The 21,291-nt window shown below is 52.4% G+C and overlaps 1 protein-coding gene across 6 annotated transcripts in view; it reads right to left on the reverse strand.

Moving 5' to 3' along the window:
* Positions 1 to 21,291, reverse strand: part of AGAP1 (ArfGAP with GTPase domain, ankyrin repeat and PH domain 1) — a 533,866-nt gene that overhangs the window by 194,374 nt on the left and 318,201 nt on the right. For all 6 annotated transcript variants that reach the window (XM_055346220.1, XM_055346218.1, XM_055346217.1 and 3 more), the window contains exon 10: positions 11,684 to 11,788. In XM_055346220.1, coding sequence (XP_055202195.1) covers positions 11,684 to 11,788 — 105 coding nt within the window. The remainder of the gene's footprint in view (positions 1 to 11,683; positions 11,789 to 21,291) is intronic.

The raw sequence follows: 21,291 nt of genomic DNA on the forward strand, positions 1-21,291 counted from the left end.
GGCAAAGAGCCGATGCAGCAGAGGTGGCACTCCCAGCCATCGAGGGGGCCGCCGCTAGATTGCTGTTGATTAGAAAATTTTTCAGTTTTGACAAGCACTTAATGAACATAAATCGCACCTTGATTGGTTTCCATTTGGGGCCACGGGCCCACCTGAGAAGAGGCAGGGCCTCCACCTCCACCTCCTTCTTCCTTGCAAGACCTTCGCAACAAGCCAGCAATTGGGTTATGAGCCACAGAAGAAAATATTTATAAAATATAATAATGGAATTCAATTTCTTGGTGGAAGCGAAAGAGTATTTCCTCATGACCCCCCACGTCGAGCTCTCAGTAGGGACTAAGGTCAGGGGAGAAAACCAATGGTCTTGATTTATTTACCTTTTTGCAAGAATTCTGGCTACAGTTAGGAACACTAAAAAAAAAAAAGGACAAAAAATTGACAACAAAATGAGATGGACTGGGTGTTGTGTACCGATGAGACAATGTCCCGTCGACTCCACTAGAAGCTTTTGAGACTCAAACCCACAAGCTATGTGGTCAAATCTGCATATTTACAGAAACTCGTACATACATGTGTAGTATTTGTTTTTAATTGGAAAAGAAGGTTTTTTTTTTTTTTTCAGTGTAGAAAAAAATAAGGTAGGATCTGGGATATTTGGTGGTTTGATATTTTAAACAAAATATGAAGACTTTTCTTGGCCTGGTCATGCCCTACTTATGCACAATCTGTGATTGACGTGAAGACAGCTTGTACCACAGTGAGCAGGCGTTTTGGCCGTTGTATTTGAAAATCCAAACACTTTACAAACCCTGAGAGCTCTATAAAATAAACAAGAAATTCCTTAGGCAGAAATAAGACTTTGATAAAGAATCTAACTTTTTCTGTGTATCTGCAAAAGGTCTGAGTTTTTCGGTAGTCATTCTTTCTAACCAAAGTTGTAGATATTCCCTGAAAATATTTATACTACCTTGGCGGGATCCTTCCACGGGTCTGACAGCGTTGATAGGTGGAGAAATCATCCATCACCATGTCTGAGACTGGGTGAATGCCCGGGGCAGCTCCCAGGTCCCCTGAAGCAGAGGCAGGGCAGCCCAGGGCACCAGGGTTTCACACCACCTGGGTTCCTCCGTCATTCTCTCTATTCAGGACTGGGCCCAGAAAATTCCCCAGTGGGCCCTGGTTAAGACTGGACATCTCTGAAATTTAGCGTTTCTCTCTGCTTCTCGCATGTTGTAGTTTGGACAATAAAACCCGAAGCTTGGAAGGGGCATCAGCACACCCAGGTTCAACACAGCAGCATTACTGAGGAAGCGATCCAAATGCCCAGCCGCAGAGGAATGGATAAACAAAATGTGGTACAGACCCAGAAAAGAACATCGTTCAGCCTTAAAAAGGGAGGAAACCCTGTACTGTGCTCTAACATGGATGGCCCGACCTCAAGGATATTATGTTTAGTGATAAAAGTCGGTAACAAAAAGACAAATCCTCTATGACTCCACTCAAGTGAGGAACTCAGAGCAGGCAAATTCAGAGACAGAAGGTAGAACGGTGGTTGTCAGGGGTTGCAGGGAAGGGGATGGGGCTTAGCGTTTAATGGGGATAGTCTCAGCTTTGCAGGATGAACTGTTTCTGGAGATTGGGGCCACGATGCTGAGGATACGCTTCACACCACTGAACTGCACACTCAGAAACGGTTAAGATGGTTAACTTTTATGTTGTATGTATTTTACCACAATTAAAAAGACAAAACAAAAACCTTGAGCTCCTTTTCCACCTTGAAGACCTTTTTTTCCATCTTTTCTCAAGTGGAGCCTGGATAGGACTGTGACATATTTTCGTGGCTTAAAAGCATCGGGAGGTGGCTTCCTCTGCTTAGGATTTCGGGAACTGCAGGCCTGTAGGTGTGAGGACAGCCCGAGTGTGTGGCCCATCGAGCCTCACACTTTGTTTGACAAGACAGCGCCGATGTGGAGGAAATGTAGCTGACAGAACCCCAGGGGTCTCTGTGCCAGGGGCTCCCAGGCTTGGGAGAAGCAGGCCACCGGATGAGCGGAGAGAACAGAGAGACGACTGACATAGCAAGGGGAAGGCACACGGGCAGGTGCACTGCAACAGGCCTGGCTGAGGAGTGTCCCTCAAGACTGCACGGAAGGATGAGCCGAAGTCAGTCTGGCGAGGAGAAGAGGGGAGGACAGCTACATGTTGGGGCCCGGAGGCCAGAGGACAAGGCAGGTGCAAGCCGCTGGAAGGAAAGTCCAGTGGGGGGGGGGGGTTGGAGCCAGTGCACGGGGAGGCTGCAGGAGAGGCCTGGGGGTCCCACGGAGGCGTGAGGCCCCCCCACCTCAGCAGAGCGGGGAGCCTCTCCATCATCGACACATTTAAAATAATCAAGTGGGGATCCCTGGGTGGCGCAGCGGTTTGGCGCCTGCCTTTGGCCCAGGGCGTGATCCTGGAGACCTGGGATCGAATCCCACGTCGGGCTCCCGGTGCATGGAGCCTGCTTCTCCCTCTGCCTATGTCTCTGCCTACCCCCCCCCCCCCCGTGACTATCATAAATAAATAAATTTAAAGAAAAAAAAAGAATATGGTATAACGTCAAAGCCTATTTAAAAAAAATTAAAATAATCAAGTGGCAGAAAGTAACTAACACGACGAAAAGTACACGGCGAAGTGAAAAGGATCACAGGGAGAGCTGCCCCTCTCTGCACAGCGGACAGTGGCCGAGTTCTGGAAAACCTGGTGGGCAGGGCGGCACACCCGCAGGCCGGAGCAGACGTGCAGCCTCGAGCCCAGGAGAGGCGGGGGTTTGGGGAATCCACCTCTGTGGGTGGGACTGCTGAGGTCCTGGGGATGAGCTCCCGGGGAGGACGGAAGGCGGGGACCAACACCCCGACCTGGTCACTGCGGTGCCAGAAATCACGAATGAGTGCGGGTTTCCACCGTGCATCAGAAGGAAACGGCCTAGGACGCCAATGGGACACCTCAGAGATGAAGGCAGGAGGAGTTGTAAGATGGGCGGAGGTAAGGATGTGCCGAGGCTGCGGAGATCCACCTCATGGGACTTCCCGCCGTAAGACAAGTTAGGTGGAGTTCTGTGCGTGTGCACGTACGGCCTCTGTTCTTCTATCATGACGTAGGTGCATGTCCTTACTTTACTTATGTCAACTGCCTGTTGCCAGCTGCCCGAAAGCCCCTCTTGGAACGAGGCAGAGCGTCAAGCGCGATCTGAAGCAAACAACATCCCTGCACGGAGCCTGTGGAGGGGCTGCTCCCACCGTGGGCCTGCAAGGCCAGGCGTGCCCGCGGACCCACGCTGCTGGGATGACTGGACAGCGATTACTGCTGCGGCAGGCAGAGAACGCTGGCGGACCTGGGGCACAGCTTCTCCCCCAACCTCAACAAGGCCCCACGGACCCCACCCCCAGGGCGCACCCCGTCAGTCCCCATCACAACTAACCGGGGGTTTTCTGCTTCCCCGGGGCTGGTGCCAGCCACTCTAGAAACTCCCCCTGCTTACAAACCCGTTCCCCTTCTCCTTAAACAGGTGGTCAGACTAGAAGAGCGGGGTTCACTTGTGGCCAGAGTTCCAGATCTCTGCTCCTCAGGATCCAGTTTCCTAACCGGCGTTCACATGGATTCTATGAGGACGTCAGCAGCGTTTTAAGGTTTTACGGCCTTTGTAGAACACTGTTCTCCCCACCTGACGTAAGCTCATCTACACTCAGGGAGGTCTAGTCGTGCGCCGGGGTTCATTTTCTCCACCGTGTTTTCAAAGGAGAGCCAGGACCGTCACCCGTGAGGATCCCAGCCCAGGCAGTGTAGGGGCAAAGACACTGCACGAGCCGTGGGACTTGAGTCCGTGTGACACACAAGTAGCGGCCTGTGTGCCTAGCACACTCTAGCCCCGGGCCAACGTGGGATCAGGGCACGGTCCCTGCCCTCAACTGGACTATGCTGGACGGGGCTGTACAGACTGGAAGGCAGCAGGAGAACAGGTGGCCTGCATGCAACCAGGGAGGACCTCTCGTGGAGGGAGGCCAGGAAGGGCCGCCCGCCCGATGGGCAGCAGAGTGGACGCAGAAGAAGCCAGGCTGGGAAAGGACACCCAGGCCAGAGGAGGGCAGCCGGCAGCAGCACTGCGGCTTATGAAGGGGAAGCAAGACCAAATAACTGTTCATCACAAAATTCATTACGCTTCCTGCAGAGGGTGTCACACAGCATGCATGTGACATCGTTCTTCCCAGTTGGGGCGGGCGGGGGGGGGGGGGCTGTAATCTCAGGGCTGTGGCTCATCCCGTGACTCAAAGGTTCTACATCTAGAAATCTGGGCTTCAAATCTACCTGCCCCATCATCTAGACTCAAGCTAGTGTGACTTCGGCAATGTCTTGGGGGAACCAATGCAGTTTCTCTGGGAAGAGGACTCCATGTTCTCCACCTCAAGCCATGAGGTCCACCTCAGCAGGTGCGCGAAGCTCGCTGAAGGGACGGATCACAGATTCGCAGTGGATCGTCAAGTAAAACGCCCTTATTTTGCACAAGGGTTGTATTTTTATTTTTTAAAATGTTTTATTTATTTATTCATGAGAGAGACAGAGAGAGGCAGAGACATAGGCAGAGGGAGAAGCAGGCTCCACGCAGGGAGCCCGATGCAGGATTCGATCCCGGGTCTCCAGGATCACGCCCTGGGCCAAAGGCGGCGCTAAACCGCTGAGCCCCCCGGGCTGCCCAAGAGTTGTGTGTATTTTAAATGATGACTGCTAGTGGGTACAGGCCACAGTGCTTCTCACTACGTAAGTATCTTCCTTTTTTCCCGTATGTTATTTCTTTTGAGAAAAAGACCCACTCAGGAATTCATCCCAGATCTTTTTGTCATTCTTGCATCCATAATGAAGGGGATTTTCTGTCTGATTCTGAACCTAAAAATTTACTGAAATCAGCATTCTGATGTGACAATTTAGAGTCCAACTTTGACTCTACTGACGTGGAGAAAAAAACAGCAACCAAACAAGCGTCAACAGCACAGAGAAGCAGGTGCTGCGTGGCAGGGGCGTCTCAGCCGCCTGGAGAGGTGGAGCCACCCGGGGAGGTGGGACTTTCCTGCGTGAAGGAAAGTCCGGCTCCGTACGTCAGGAAGAAAGGACAGAACCACGGCTCCTTCCACCCGGGGCCACATGCAGAATGGGAACGAAATCCCAGGAGGAGGTTTTCCTGCCCGCGTCCGCCAGGTGGGACTTGCCGGCCGCCCACATCCTCAGGAGGAAGGTCAGCCTTCCTGGGCGGGGCCCCCTGAAGTCCTCGGCCCGACCGCGTGGCCAGGAGCTCACGCTCAGGAATCCGGCGCACACACCTCTGTCAGCCGTGCCCTCGACGGTGCTCTCCCGACATGGAAGATGAATAGGTGGCGATGCTGGACTGTGAAGCCCCCAGGTCGGAGCTCTTTCTCATTATCCCCTCCATTTTTCTATCAAGGTGCTCCCCGAGGCTCAGATTTAAAAGTCCACAGAACAGGCTGCCCTTTGCCCATCCCGACTGTGATCCAGCGAAGTGTCATAAACAAGACACTCATACCTACCTCCCCCCAAGAAAGTGAGGCAGGCAGGGCCTTTGAAAGATCTTACAGACATAAAGGTCCTCAGAGAAGCAAACACCCAGGCCGCAGAGCGGCTTCAGAAGTCGGCCTCGCATACTCGAGTCTTGCTGGTTTAGGGCTGTGTTTGCAGAACACCAGGTGGAGATGGGGGGGGGGAGGGCCAAGTGGGCCAGCCCTGGAGGGAGGGTGACCACGCTGTCCGGCTGCTGCTCCAGGATCTCTTCCAAGGCTCTCCACAGGCCTCCCCTGGCGTTAGCACTGACGGGCCTGTGTCCTGGGCGGACCACTGGGCCAGCCCACCCGAGTGGTGACAAACCCAAAGCAGCTTCGTTATTTTGGCCAAGCCTGCCACCTGGTATCAAAACTGGGGGTTATGGGTTTAACTTAATTAAAAACAGCATCTGGAGAAAGGGGCATCAAGTGAACCGGGTGTCCCAGGCCCCGGGCTTCGCCTTCCCGTGTAACCCAACGATCCCGCCCAGCAGCTCCAACCCTGGGGTGGGCTTCTCCTTAGGGCCCAACGGACTCCATCAGCTCGTCTGCTGAGGTGCCGGTAATGCCTCTGGCACGGCCTCTGAACACACAGTCGTCAAACTTCCCGTCCAAAGGACTCTTTCCCCAGATTTCCAGAGTGGACAGTGTCCAGCCCGTTTCTCAGGGTCCGCCGTAAGAGGCCCGCCCGGCAGCAACACTGAAGAGCACAGACGTGTGCTCTGAAGCACAGGCAAGTTCCCGCTTGTGTGTAGAAGGCGGGATGGCCCAGGCCCAGTGCACAGCAGCTGCTGCCATGCCCGGGCACAGGGCCAAGGTGCGGCACGTGTGCGTCCTCTCAGACAGAGCCTGGCCGAGGCACCCCCCATCCTGAGAACCGCGCGGGCTGAGACTCACCACCACTTCCACCTCCTATGCCCCATGTCCTGGTCCTCCCCACAGAGGGGGCCTGGCAATGCTTGACGGGATGCACAGTGAGCAAACCTGGGGTGGGAGGTACTGGCATGATCAATGTTCAGGAAGCCTTCTCGGTCTGGGGTAGGCTGGTCCACCTTTCTCCTACTTCCTCCTGGTTTCCAGAGAGACTGTCACGTCCTACGATGGCGCCATGCACAGGCATCCCGGCTTACAGACCAAGGTTCTCTCCTCCGTGAGAAGAATGTGCAAGGTTTCCAACAGCAGGAAACACGGACGGCTGGGGTGAAAGGCTTCCTTCCAGAACGTGTCTCTGTCACGTGGGGAAAACCTGCCCTAAACAGATGACGGGCGAGGCCCAGCTGTGTGTCACGGCCTCCGAGGGGGGCTGGTCTCCTAACTACTCTGTGCCAGGCCTGCACTTGGGGCTCACGATGAACAGACACTTCTGGGGATGATGCCACCAAACCGGAAGAATGAAGCCTTGGAAGAAGATGGGACTGGGAAAGGATGGGAAAGAAAGAAGAGGAATCCGAAGGAATGGGACCCGCAGTAAGTGACACTCCGGGGCCACCACCCAGTGAGGTCCCTGGCGGATGACCTGCCACCTGGAGAACCGTGTCTGAGCTCTGAGAGACGGGCAGTCCTCTGAGAACAGCCTTGGGAACTTCCCCGGGAGCCGACCCACTCCGAGCACACGGCGAGCTGGCCGGCCTCACGCCAACCCCACAGGGCGCTGCAGGGCCCAGTCCCCGCGCCGCTCACACCTGCTTCCGAAGCCACAGTTTCAAAGTGCACGTCACTCGGCTGGGAGGCCACAGGCCTGGCCCGCAGCTGGGACCACACGCTGATGGTCTGTCCTGTCAGGAGGCTGGGGGTGTTTGCTCTCATGCCAGAGCATTGGCTCGGTATTGAAACTTGGGGTTCGTGTCTGCAGGATGACCTTTTCCATAAAGATGGCCACAGACACCTCCTGTGTAATGAGACTGTCCCAGGTTCTTGAAGGATGGCAACTCCCCTCTTCTGGGAGATCTTCTTTAGGTGCCTTCAATGAAGACATTTAAGCTTCCAAGATTTTTTTTTTTTTTTTTTTTTTTGGTGGCAAATTTAGGAAATGGTCAGTCTCCTGTTTCCACGGTGTCCAGAGTGAGCTAAAGCCAGAGTCTGCTGCTGCTTCAGGATCTTTTCCAAGCAAAGCTCTGAGGAGATCGGCACTGCCCAGCTCCTGCAGCAGCCAAGGCATCGTCCGGCGAGTTAGGAAGCGAGAAGCCTGTGGGGACAGCGCACGCTCTACTGTCCTGGGAAACTCCTGCCCTGGCCTGTCTGTCTGTCTGTCCAGGAGCGCTGGGGGGCTCGGCTGGGACTCTAATTTGGCCAGTGAACACCGAGTCCTGCGGGGGGAGCTGATGCCCCGCTAGGGGCCGATACTCCAAGGCAAGCCGAACCTTGCACGAGACGATGAAGCGCCCTCACCTGCCGGCCTATTTCCCTCTGAACCTGATTCGATCCCTCACTCGGCCCCAGGTGCAAGAACCCCACCAGCTCACTGGGTTCACCACGATCACCATGTTGAAGATGGCTGGTGGTGGAGTCCGGGTCCAGCCTGAGGTGGGCCGTGAGCAGCACGCACGTGCACGAGGAATACGTGTCTGTGCTGGGGAAGAGAGCCACAGGGCAGCATGTTGGTTTTCAAGGAGCTGCTGCATGGCCCTGCACGGTACCTATTCGAATCGTACGTGGTTTGTGCATCCTCTAGCCCAGGGCTCTCAAGCCCCCACCGCTCACCCCAATATGGAAGCATTACCTTAGCAGACTCCCATCCTCAGAAAATCATGCCAAGCTCCTTTTGGGTAAACACGTCACCTAATCATCGCAAGTCAGTGCTATGCACCAGCAGCAGGCTCGGTTACTCCGCTACTGAGAAACACTTAATCTTTGTAGAAAACTCTATTTACAGATATCAGATTACTTAGCCACTCTTTCCCTTTGCTCCCTGGAGAGACCTGGGCTGTGGGCTATGCTATTTTGGATCCGTGCAGATGACAAAAGAGTGACACTCCCCACTTATGAAACCCAAAGCCACCAAACCGGGCAGATTTCCCCAGTCTTTAACCACTCACAGCAAATGTACCTGTGTGGGCTTCCAGCCATAACACAGCCCAGAGATTCCCAGGAAGTGGGGTGTCGCTGCGCGATCAGCGTTAACTGGTATCATTGGGTTCGGTCACCTTTTAAAAGTTCCTAGACTAACACAATTGGGATTCAGGGCGGAGAATTTTAAGACTTGAATTTGCAACACATCTGCATGCTCCCAAATGTGTCACGAAAAAAAGTCATGGGCATCCCTTTCATGTGTCTTCCCATTCTGAGCCAAAGACTGCCAGACAAACTCCGCGGTTAGGGAGCTGGAGCTCTCGGACAGCTCGGAAGAGGACACGTACCTGCAACTCACTTCTTCTCCAAACTTCCATCCGAAGCTTGGTTGTGAAAATAGAGTCAAAGGAGGATTACGGGGAAGGCCATGCCATCTCTCCGCGCTCCAGTAATTAAAATCCACCCCCAGACTGCACTACTCCCTTAGGGAGGAGAGTACCTGCACTAGTAATTTCAGTTCCCAGGAGACAGGCATTAAATGAATTGCACTTTAGAATGATATTGGCTCTTCTTGTCCTATAATTATAGCAAAGCCCTGCTGTGCTCCTTTTCCGGGCTCCAACAACACCCATGCACATGTACACATGTGTGTTCATGTAAAGGAATAGGCGAGCGCTGAGGGGCATCACAAGAAGCAGCTCATGTGGGAGAATTTTCAAATAATTGACTGTGATTATATTAACTGAAGGGTTGGAATGGGAAGGGAGTAGGGATCATCCCTCCTACAGGAACTTTCTGGGACATAACTGCTGTCACAAGCTTTTTCCCTTGGCAAGGAGAAGCAAACGTCCCTCTGATCAAGCCTGGGCTTAGCAGGCGAGTGTAAGGTAGCTTGGAAGGCTCATCGGTCAGACCTTGCTTTGTCTGGTGAGTCCTAGCAAGAATATTTTGATTACGCTTCTCTCTCTAAATAGCACAGAGTGACCGGGTCAATCATCAGACCTGTGCTCTCTGACATGAGCCAGCGAGAGGGCAGCTGATGGGGCGGCGCTGGGGAGAGAACCCAGTGAGGACCCGGCCCTGCTCTGGTGCTCCGGCGGAGGCTGACGGGGCTGCACGTGGCGTGGGAGCCGACACAGGCAGGCCTCCTGGGACTGGCATTAAGTCTCTGTTGTGGAGGCCACCTGGAGAAGCAACCTGACTCTATTCCCAAGTCAGCCAAATTAAACCAAACACAAAGGAATTTGCCCGGTACCGTGAAGATTTCCATCTCAGAAGTCTACCTGGGGGTAAGGCATGGGAGGCGTTCCCGTCAACATCAGACACAAGTCAGGGGGGATCCCTGGGTGGCTCGGTGGTTTAGCACCTGCCTTCGGCCCGGGCGTGATACTGGAGTCCTGGGATCATGTCCCACATCAGGCTCCCTGCATGGGGCCTGCTTCTCCCTCTGCCTGTGTCTCTGCCTCTGTCTCTCATGAATAAATAAATAAAATAAAATTAAAAAAAAAAAAAAAAGAAACAAGTCAAGGATGCCTGATGAAATACCTGCCTCCTAACATGGTTCTGAAGGCTAAAGCCACTGCTGCAGGACACGCAGAAGAAGGGAAATTCACCTCAGGAAGCAAATTAGACAGTAAGCCTACCACTTGTTACCTGTAATTCTAGAAAAGGATAAATACACTAGGACACTGATTACCTAAGACATTAAAAAAAAAAAATCAAAGAATTTATTTGCCAAACGTTCATTCTGGAGACATTATTAAACCGATTAGGGCACATCCACGCTAATGTCCCATGACAGCGACGTAACCGTTAGCAATGGTGGCACACAGGCCTATCTGCTGGCACGGGGAAGGCGCATGCGATCTGTCAGTGTCCAGAGACGGGGGCGCGGACGGCGCACAGGGTGGCCGCGTGGTCCTGGAGGATAAAGCACTGACGCACAGCGAGCGGCCCGGAGCGCACACCCCAAAACGCCAGCCGTCGTGTTCCCCGGGGGGAGGGGGGAATTGTGGGAACGACTTCCTTCAATCTCCTTATGTGTGACTTCTTACCCATAACTAACTGTGTAATTTTTCAAGTATTTAAACATTTTTAAATTCAAAGCTTACCATTTCGATACAATCCGATGAGCAGCCAACACTAGATATCCCCCTTTTTGTTAAGATTTATTTATTTGAGAGAGAAAGACAGAGAGCGAGAGAGAGAGCGCGAGAGAGCAAGCACGCACACCACAAGCAGGTGGAAGGGCAGAGGGAGAGGGGGAAGCAGGCTCCCCGCTGAGCAGGGAGCCCAGTGCGGGGCTCGATCCCAGGACCCTGAGACCCTGACCTGAGCCGAAGGCAGATGCTTCACTAACTGAGCCAGCTGGGCGCCCCAACGCTATATATTCTAAACTACACATTTATCTGCATCGAGACCAATAAATATGCAAGATTCGTGGGATGTGCTGTTAGAGAACTGTGATTAATACTCCAGCTAAAGATTTTATCAAGGCTCCCTAAGAGATCTCACGGATGGGTAGGATGTCCGCATTTCCCCCCAAAATAAAACTAATTCTGCTTTTTAATTCTGTCTTCCGTACGTCACCGATACATCGCATTTTATTAACACGTGTAGAAACGCTTCCCTTACCTTACAAACGGGCGTGTGTGTTTACCTGACAATAGAAACTGAGTCACGAACTGCGTTAAACTTAACTGTTGTGCTCAGCTGCTCAGAGCGGAGTCCTGGGCTCTGATCTAATTGTGCCCTTTGTTCTGGATTTTCAGATACGTGCTCGCTTTTCTTTCTCTTTTGCTTATCTGCTCTTGTCTTTCTACTTTCACTGGAAACTTTACCTCATCCGCCCCCTTTTTTGTAACTCCTTGCAGAGTCAGAACCAGAGATGGGCTGTCAGGGAGGGGGAGGGAGAGACACCCGGTCTGACGAGGGCGAGGGGTGTGCTCTTTATCTCGTGGCAGAGCAGGAAACCCTCGACTCCTTCGACTTAAACCAGAGACGGAGGCCGGAGGGCCCCCACCCCCGCCACACACGCAGCGTGGGAGCTGAGCTGCGGGCCTGCCACCCGCACGCCAAGGGTCCACACTCACATGTAAGCTTGGGTGGTAGGTCAGCACGCCGTTGTCGCACAGGGTCACGTACTTCTTTTTCCACTCCTTGTTCAGCGATTTGCCGCTTCGCTTCAGCAGCATGCCCTAGGAGCAAAAAGGAGGCAAATATTCATTCATAAATATAAATGACAAAGTCTCGTGTTTTCTTAAAAAGGAGGCACACAGGTAATTTAAGGTATTTTAAGCATTCATTTTCTCCTGTCATTGTTAAAACGGAAATCACTTATGTTTAGTTTGGTAATTTGGCTTTTCTCCTCTATTTTATGCATGACACATATGTTCGACCAATTTCCGCGCGCGCGTGTGTGTGTGTGTGTGTGTAGATCTTCACCGTGTGATGCTACCGAGTGTCCGAAGATGTGCCATCGGTTCAACAAATACGACGCCAGCCATCATGATGCACCAGGCACCTTCTCTGAGTGAAGACGCCAGGGCTAAACGTGCAATGTTTTAAGAAAGGAAACCTAAATGTCCTTTTCTAAAAATAGCATAGTAATTGAATTCCAAAACTTCTGATATTTACAAATAACAGTATTTTAATGTACAGCTCTTCACTCTGGATTTTTAATTGATTAAGAATGAAATTCCACTTGTAAATTTAGCAACAGCATTCAAAAGATAAATCGTATATAATGTGATCCATCTTTAACAAAGCCATCTTAAGGCTTTTTTTTTTAAGATTTTATGTATTTATTCACGAGAGATATAGGCAGAGGGAGAAGTAGGTGCCTTGGAGGGAACCTGATTTGGGATTCGATCTCAGGACCCCGGGGTCATGACCTGAGCCGAAGGCAGATGCTCAACCACTGAGCCACCCAGGTGCCCCTATCTTAAGGCTTCTTGATACTCGTTCGGAATTTGAAGCCAGTGCACTGAAGTATGTTTGGCCCAGGCCTCCTCTGACGACGGATGGAGCGTGCTCCTGCTTGAACTACCTGGGCCCAGCAAACCTCTCACATCATCTGCAGGCTTTTCTGGGGTGAAACCTTATGCCTGGCACTGAGCTGAGCCTTGGCTTGGGGCCTTCCTTCCCGGGTGGGGCTCCGTGCCCTCCCACGTCAGACTATCTCAACTTGTGCTTCCAGCTCTGGATTCTTCAGCTCCTGACCTCACAGAACAAGGGAAACCAAAGAGTCTCCCACTTGGTCTCCCTCTCACTGTCCTCTTAGAAACCCCTTGGATGGTGGCTATGACTCAGAAGGCACAGGAATGATGCTAATTAATTCACCTGCACCGAGGCCCAAGCAAAGTTCGAGTGTGAGAAGGAATCTAACAGAAGCAGAGGTGCCCATGAGACTCCTCGGGAGTGTTCGACCAACTTCCTCCGACCCCCTAATTCTGCTGTTCCCTCAACAAACCACAACATGAGGTAAAATCAAGGGAACGCTTTTATGTGATAATTAGGTTCAAGTCCCAAATATTGTGACAGTACTACTCTTTATACCAATTTTCACAAATATAATGGAAGCCGAGCCAGCTGGGAAGTCTGACTGCCACTGAAACATTGTTTCTGGGGGAAAAGATTTCTCAGGTTGAAGCCACTCACAAGGGACCCTTTGGGAGATCATCCCTCTGCACGTTCTTATTATTGAAAGAAAACACAGCGTAACTCAACATACCCTGATTTCTTAGAATCCGAGAAAAACCAGTCTAAAGCAAACATAGCGCTGAGACCAACATGAGAGGCAGGTGCAGGGGACCAGGCCGGTTACAGACCCAGGTGAGTGCAGTTCCCCTGCACAGTAAGGACTCAGGAGAGGGCCAGGCACCCTTGGGGATGTGACAGTAGATAAACGATCCCTTAAAATCATCCAATTTCCCTCTCCGGCAGATTTCTAAGATTTTTAAACTTAGCCTAACAAAACTTCACAGACGTCCTCCTGTGGGCTTGCATTTTTCCAGCATCTGTTTCAGATGGAATTCCAACAATACCAGGGGCTGGGGGTCACCTCGGTGTCACCGGTAGCTGAGAGCTGCTCCAGGCTTCAGAAAGCTTCGTCCGTCTGCACTCAGACAAAAACGCAGGCTGAACCCCCACTTGGCCTCGGGGCTCCACGCAGACAGACCCACGCAGCTCCTGGCTAGATCGTGGGCACTTTCACGAGCAAATCCTATATGCACAATTATCCTCTCCCCAGTGTGGGCCATGGGGACTTACTCCTACGGGGATAAAGGGAAACTGTCTAACCAGGAAGCAAGGAGGAGATGGCGCCGTCGGGGAACTAAATTAGGCTGACTTGGTGCTGGGGAAAGTGAGTGTCTTGGTGAAAGAAAATAAAACATCCTGAGAATCTTTAAAAGATTCTATGGTCCACCTTGCAGGATAATCTCCGATTATGATTCAAACGCTGCAGAAGCCAGCAGAGCTGAAGGACACCCCAGTGTCGCAGGAGCTATGCCTCTGCCCTCTGGCAGGGGCCCCAGCTGGGTTCATTACCCGACCCCCCAAGATTTCTGTGCCGATGGAGCTGCTCGGGTGCTCCGCTCCCTGCACCCGCCTCTCTGTGGCTGACTGAAAGACCCATCCTGGGAGGCGGGAAGAGATGCGTGCTCTCCGCTGAGCAGCCGAGGCAGCCGCAAGGTGAAGTTTTATAATCAGAGGCTCAATCAGATGACAAATGACAAGACTCAGCAAACAGCTCCTGTGGATTCAAAACGTGTTCTCTTGTAGTTTCTTTCTTTTCCTTTCTTTGAGGAAGCGAAGGCCAAACGGTGATTTTTTTTTCAGAGTATTTGTACCAAGTGAGAATCGGGGAATCTCAGAGTCTAACAAGACCCCGGAAGGTACATCACTCAATCCTGAATGTGCTAGACTAGTATTTTTTCATGGAATGTGCCCAAAGTCACCCAGGCCTTCCTGGGCAGCCGTGTGCCGGGGAGCCTGCGGGTCCGGACAGCGGGAGCTGCAGGAGCCGTGGTCTGCTGCCGGAGGGGTGAGGATGAGCCTGGTTCATGGTTCCGGAGCCACGCGGAGAGACGAGCCCCCCCCCCCCCCCCGACATGCCCTCGCTAGGAGGAACGGAGGAGGGCCACCACGAAGCCGCAGGGAGACATCCCATCCGGTGGCTCCGTCCCAGGAGTTCCTTCTTAGTCCCAGACTCTTCCAGGAGCTAAAGGTTCCAGGTGCTGTGCTGCCGTGCCCACCCGCCGACCCCCCAGGATCACAGCATCCCCCAACACGCCCAAGAAAGAGCGAATGCACTGTGGCCCGTGGGACAGACTCGTATCACTGCAGCGGGGCCACTACTGTCCTGGCAGCCCCCTCGCACTTCATCACCCACGCTCCTGCCATCGCGAACTCACATATCGTCTACTTAAGCACCAAGAAAATGGGAAATCTAAAAACAGTTCATTTTCAACTTTTAGAGGACACGAAGCCATGGTCCCACAGCCAGAAGATGACAGAGGCCGGAAGGCTCTGTGCCAGAGACATGCAGGCGGGCAGTTCCCATCAGCGAGAGCAAATGGCCCTTATGATTCTAAGTCTCTTTGATTCTGCGTTACCCAGGGCAAAACGGCAGGAGGACGTCAGGATGCATACTTGGCCCATCTTTCAGATGCCACTTCTGAACACGCGCAAACAACCTCTTGCTTGAGACCGCTTCTCGCTGACCAGCTACCGCAGCAGAGACATCATTACAGTTCGTGTCTTATTTCACTCGTATGTGGCTTCGGCATCTATTTCTAAAATTTGCTGTTTCAAAACAGTATCAGGCCCCCTGCTCTAAGAGCCTTACCAGTACTAAGCCACTGAGCGCTCACAACCTGACATAAGCGGTTACCGCGATCATCCCCATTTTACAGATGAGGCCACCGAGGCTCGGTTTACCTAACCTCCCCTGCACAGCCAGCAGGCAGCTGGTCTGCAAGGATGGCTCCCCGGCACCATGCCGCCAGGTAGTCACACCCCCCGTGTAAACCGTCCCATGCCGACTCGGGATGCCGGGGGCTCACTTCAACCAACAGAAGCAGCGGAAGGGATGCTATCTACGCTGGGTTTACATGTTAAGAAACATTGGCAGCTTCTAAGCTTTGGGAAGGTCTGAGGGAGAAGCCATGCTGTGCTCTGTGGTCTAGAGTCACTGAATTATGAGAAATAATGACTGTTTTTCTGAAATCACTAAGTTTTGGGGTAGATTCTCAGGCAGTGGTAGATGAGGAACACAGAATTAGAGCCCTATGCTGCCGTAATAAAATCCTCAAAAATGGGCCGCTGGCTTAGCACTGGGGCAGCTGGCTGAGGCTGCAGGAACCCAACAGCTGTGGACGGAGGTGAGGACGACAGAGGGGGAGAAATGCCACCCGAGTATGGACAACGGGGACCCCAGCCATGCACAGGGCAGAGCCACCAGCAGACCTGCTGTCTGCAGAAACAGCTGGCCTCAGGAGCCCAGGACCTGGCGAAGGAGATTTCTGAGCAGAATGCTCATGTTGCTACTGCTTCTAACGAACTGGGGGGGGGGGGGGGGTCAAGGGTGTTCCGTTTTTCAGCAGAATTGGAGAAAATATCCCCAATTTAAACAGCATGAGAAAAATCGTTTCTCACTCCCAGCTTCTCCTGCCAGGAGAAAACTCAGGCTAAGACTTGGTCTGAGAACAAAGATCTAATCCAGGGGACGCCAGGAGATGTGATCTCAGGATGAAGACCCAGCAAGGTTGCGGCATCGGACCCTCGTCTTGAGAACTCAAAGATTTAAGGCAGGGTCTCACAGACCCTTCCAATTAGACAGCATGTGTGGACCAGAGACGAGGACCTGTGGGCTGGCTTTTGTCTAATGGAATAAATTACAATTTGATACAAAGGACACCCACAAGGGTTTTAAAGGAATTGTACCTTTACAATTGTACCTTACAATTGTTGGACTAAAAGGCACAGAGCACATCTAGAATGAAAAGGGGCCTCTGACCCTCACACGAAGACCAGCAGGAAGCAGGCTGAGAAAGCCACACAGCTGCAAAACCAGGCCATTTCTTGGGGAAAAGGAAGGTCGCTGAGACAGCAGAGGCCCAGGGTCTGGAGGACGCCCCCAAGGAGAGCACATGAGCTCTGTGTCCAGAGCAGGGTGACTAGCCACATGTGCCTGGCCGGGTTAAGAGCTGCTACGGACCAGGAACTGTTCCATACTGTTCCCATCTCTCTCCTCTTTGGCTGAAGGGCACCTGCTGCAGTGCGCCCACCCGGGGTCAGCACCGGGCATGTGTGTGCATGTGCGCCTGCATGCTGTCGGGGAACCCTGGCTCTGGGGTCCCCTGGTCTTCAGATGTCAGGGGTCATGTCCAAGGAGCCACATCTGTGTGTGCACCTGATGCAGATGACAATCCCTGACTTCAAGCCTGAGATGGGTGCCACCACGGGATGGGGTTTTGAGAATCCAGGGGCAGGGTGAGGGGTGCTTTGTAGGTGCAAGGGCAGATGGAAGTAGCTAGTCTCCAAAGACTATCCTCAAAAAGATCTGCTCCTGTGGGGTTCCTAGGCCTTCTGACTCAATTTAACCCACAGAACGTGGTGGAGATGATGCTAGGTCTGCTCTGGCTGAAGCCTTAAGAAAGTCTGATAGCTGCTGTTCTTACGCCCTTGGGAGCCCTGAGTGGCCTCGTAAGAATGCTGACTATCCTGCTGGGGACACAATGAAATGGGAGACCCCAAGGCTACGTGGAGGACAGCCCAGGTGCCAGCTACAGGACTGCCAGAGACGTGAGTGAAGAAATGACCCTGGCTGCTCCAGCTCTAGCAGGCATCTCTGGGGCGAGGATGTCCCCGTTATGCCTGGCCCCGATTTCCTGACCTGCACAATCATGAGAAATAATAAAATGGTTATGGCTTTAAACCACGACGATTTGGGTCAATTACCGGCAACAGGTGACCAGCGCAGCGGGAAGAGCCAGGAATAACGGTCTATACCTGTAACCCCAACACCAGGCCGCCTCCCTGTGAATCATTTTGCCCTCCAGACCGATTTTAAAGCTTTGATATCTTTTACTTGTTTGCATAGTAAGAAACGGAAGGGCTCTGTGACCTCTCAAAAGTTCCTCTTATCTTACTTGGAAATGGCACATGTTGATCTAATTGCTACCTCCTAGTTAATTTACTGGTGCATCAAGAAAGACAGGGATTTTAATGATCGACAACCAGAATACCAGGATCTCAGGCAGACGCTTTCTGCTTTTTTTTGCTCAAGGAACTTTTCCTGTGGTGGAGCAAAGGGTAGGATTGTCTTTTGGCTGCAATCTCTTTATTAGTCATGTGTATTCCCTGCCTAGTCCCAAGAGGTCACTGAAAGCCAAAAGCAATGTTAAGTGTACAAGCTTTAAATAACTTACAAAGTTAATGTAATGAATGTAAGTGCGATCTGAAATCCATCACTCAGTGCTTGCTGCAGCCCCAAGCTGTGATAAAACACCACTCATAAATTTATATTAAAACTCTGCTCGATAGCAATTATTTACCAACAAAGATTTACTGACTGCATGAGCGACTTGGGGTCTTAACCAGGCAAATCAGTCTTTGTTTTGAGTCTGAGGGACCAAGGGACGCGGGTGTCTGTGAGCGCAGAGCTCGTCAGGACACACGGGAACATTTAATGGCCAAGGTCCTATGGAACGAGGTGGCGGGGGTGGGGGTGGGGGGGTCAGCGCCATGTGAAGCTGCAGGCTGGTCCTTGTGAAGATCAGACCACGCTTTCTCCCGAGGTGGCATTTCTCATCGGCCTGGACAGCGGCTGGAGGCCGTGTGCCCGTGACTGAACATAAACGGGAGCACACGGCTGGTCTCGCAGTGACACAAGCTGAATTATCCTGCTGTGCCAGAGGGGGTGCCAACAGCTCCCTAATTAGTGAATTTAAAAACACAAGTTTGCCCGTGGTCTAAACAAATCCACACAAGTCCAGAAAGCTTCGCTGTTTCTGTAGTTAAGAAAAAAAAAAAGTGATATCTGAGTCCTTTTTGGTTCCCGGAATAAACACCTGTTACGGTTCCTCAGGGCTTCATGAGTCACATCCGTAATAGTTTTGAACGTTCTCATCATAAAAGGTTTGTACGTGTTTCTAAAATGCTGCGGAGAGATGCTGGCATCTTTAACAGAGATCCAAAGAGTATGCACTCTAATCAGTCTTCACATTTATGTTTATTACTTTTATTCTAATCAAGGTTTTTCCTGTAACATGGATTAAACTTGTGGTTTACTTGAAATAACTGACTTAGAAAATAAAACATAATCAAACCACTTAGAGGGGCACCTTGCTGGCTCAGTCGGTAAACTATGCAACTCTTGATCCTGGGGTCGTGAGTTTGAGCCCACATTGGGTGTGGAGCTCCCTGACAAAAACAAAAACACCCCCCCCCCAAAATAAACCAAAAACCATCCCCCGTCCACCACCCAGAAAAGCATGTTTGGGTGGGTGGAGGGTGGACAGACTTTTACCGTTAGAAATTGGGGAACGCAAAGGGGTGGTACCAGGAGCAGGGACGTTCTTCTCGCATGTCACGGGCTCCCTGCTGTCCCCCTCTGAATATCCTGCTCTTCCAGAAGGGGAACTTACTGCCCTGCCCACCCCTTATGCTAAGCTGTCCCTTGCAAATAACAGATGCACACTTTCCAAGAGCACACCTGGACTCGGATGTGTGGGCGGTCACTCACTGCACACCTGTGGTGAGGGTCAAGTCCGCACAGGCTCGCCCCCACGGCCCCCATCACTGACACTCGGCCCTAACGTGGATGGTCACACGCCCTGAGTCACGATGTGTGATCCTGAGCACTTGGTTCGCTGCACGGTCTCCCAGTCCAGGGCACCTGGCTAGGGACTGTCGGTGCTGGGAATCCCATAGGACCGGGGCCGCCACAGGCTGGCCCGTGGGCCAAGTCTAACCTTCCGCCTCTTGGTGTGAATGTGGTCTAACGGCAACACGGCTACTCTTGCTCATAAATGCTTCCGCTAGCTGAGCTCAGTAGTTGCCGGAAAGCCCAAAGCACTTGCTATCTGGCCCCTTTACAGAAAATGGGTGTGGAGCCCAGGTCCAGGACACGAAACTGGCCAGCAGCCTTCATTTTATTCCAAAGTGCGAATTCTGTTCTTTCTTCCTAGAACACCCTCCTTGCATCCTCCCCTTCCTCCCTGGCATCCTGGCGGACACCCCTCTTGCCTTCAGCCCTGAGCTGCGGGGTCATGGGCTCTGGGCTTTGAGAACCTCTAAGCATCATCCAGACCTTCAGACACTGGCTGTCATGAGCTGAATTATGTCCTCCTCAGATTCCTATGTGGAAATCCTAACCCCCTGTGCTTCTGAATACGACTGACTGCATGTGGGGGAGGTCTTTAAAGATGAAGAAGGGATAAATGGGGCTGTGAGATGGACCCTGATCCAACCTGGCTGAGTGTGCTTATGAGAAGAGGGGATGAAAATAGAGACCAGGCCCCAGGAAGAGAATGAGAAGGGTCCACCTACATGAGTGCCAAGGAGACAGGCCTCAGGAGGAAACCACCCTGACCTGGATGCAGGTCTCCAGGACTGGGAGGAGATACACGTGTCGTCTGAGGCACCCGGTCCACGGCACCTTGTCGTGGCAGCCCCAGCAGATGAACGGGATGGTGTGTGAGCGTGTGACGGGGCTGCAGGCTGCTGTAGCACAGGGAGGCCCTCCTGCCTGTCAGCACATCCACCCAGCAGACAGGACACTGCTGGCTCTCCCACACGTGCCCCACACATCCCTGGCCACACCTGTCTCTGCAGCTGTCACGTCCCCGCTCACGGGACCTTTGCATCCCAGTCCCAACTGGATGTCCTTCCCTGAGTGTCTATCAGGCACCTCGAACCTCCAGTCCCCAACTGGACACATGGGTCATCTCCCTCTGTGGCCGGGAATTCTGTGGGCGCCCGGGCTCCCAGATTCCCTTATCGGTGCCCGGTGCGTGGTTGGTTGGTCGGTCCCGATAACAATCACCCTAATTTACAGCCGTTCCTTGTTCTAAAACGTCTCCGAAAAAATCTGAAGCGTCGTCAAAAGCCAAGAACCAAAAATTAAAAAACGGGGAAGGAGTAACATCCTGCCACTCAATTAAAATGCCATCAAGTCGAGTCTGAACGCGGGAACCCCACGTTACAGGGTCTAAGAGGGAAAAAGAAAGAAAAGTGCGACAAAAATGACAAGACCACAGACCCACCACGGGTCAAACCAGCTTGTCGTCCAAGGCGCAGAAAATGCTCTTAAGTGAAAGCAGTAAATCAATGACCTAATCATTCACCGTGTGCAAGAAAATCATCCCAATTAGCTCGCTTCCCCAGATCCTCCTCAGATGCAAAACTTGCGGCAAAGCCACAAACGTGAGGCCTGGCTGCGGGCTTTGGCACGAGGAGACGGACCAATTGGGCCAGCACACGTGAGGCCGGCCGCAATTACAGGCCACCTTAACTTTCTTCCCAGTTTAAAGGGTTTCCATAGAAACAACGGACCCCCCCCCGCCCCCACTGATTTTTTTTTTTTTTTTAAGTAATATTTGTCTCCCTCTCCCTCCTCCAGAGGACCTATTATACCACAAATGGAGGCTTTTCTCCCAGCTTGTTCGGAGCCGGGAGGGCGTGGGGGAGGGGG

This window comes from Nyctereutes procyonoides, unplaced genomic scaffold (assembly GCF_905146905.1).
Source record: "Nyctereutes procyonoides isolate TBG_1078 unplaced genomic scaffold, NYPRO_anot_genome, whole genome shotgun sequence".
NCBI lineage: Eukaryota > Metazoa > Chordata > Mammalia > Carnivora > Canidae > Nyctereutes > Nyctereutes procyonoides.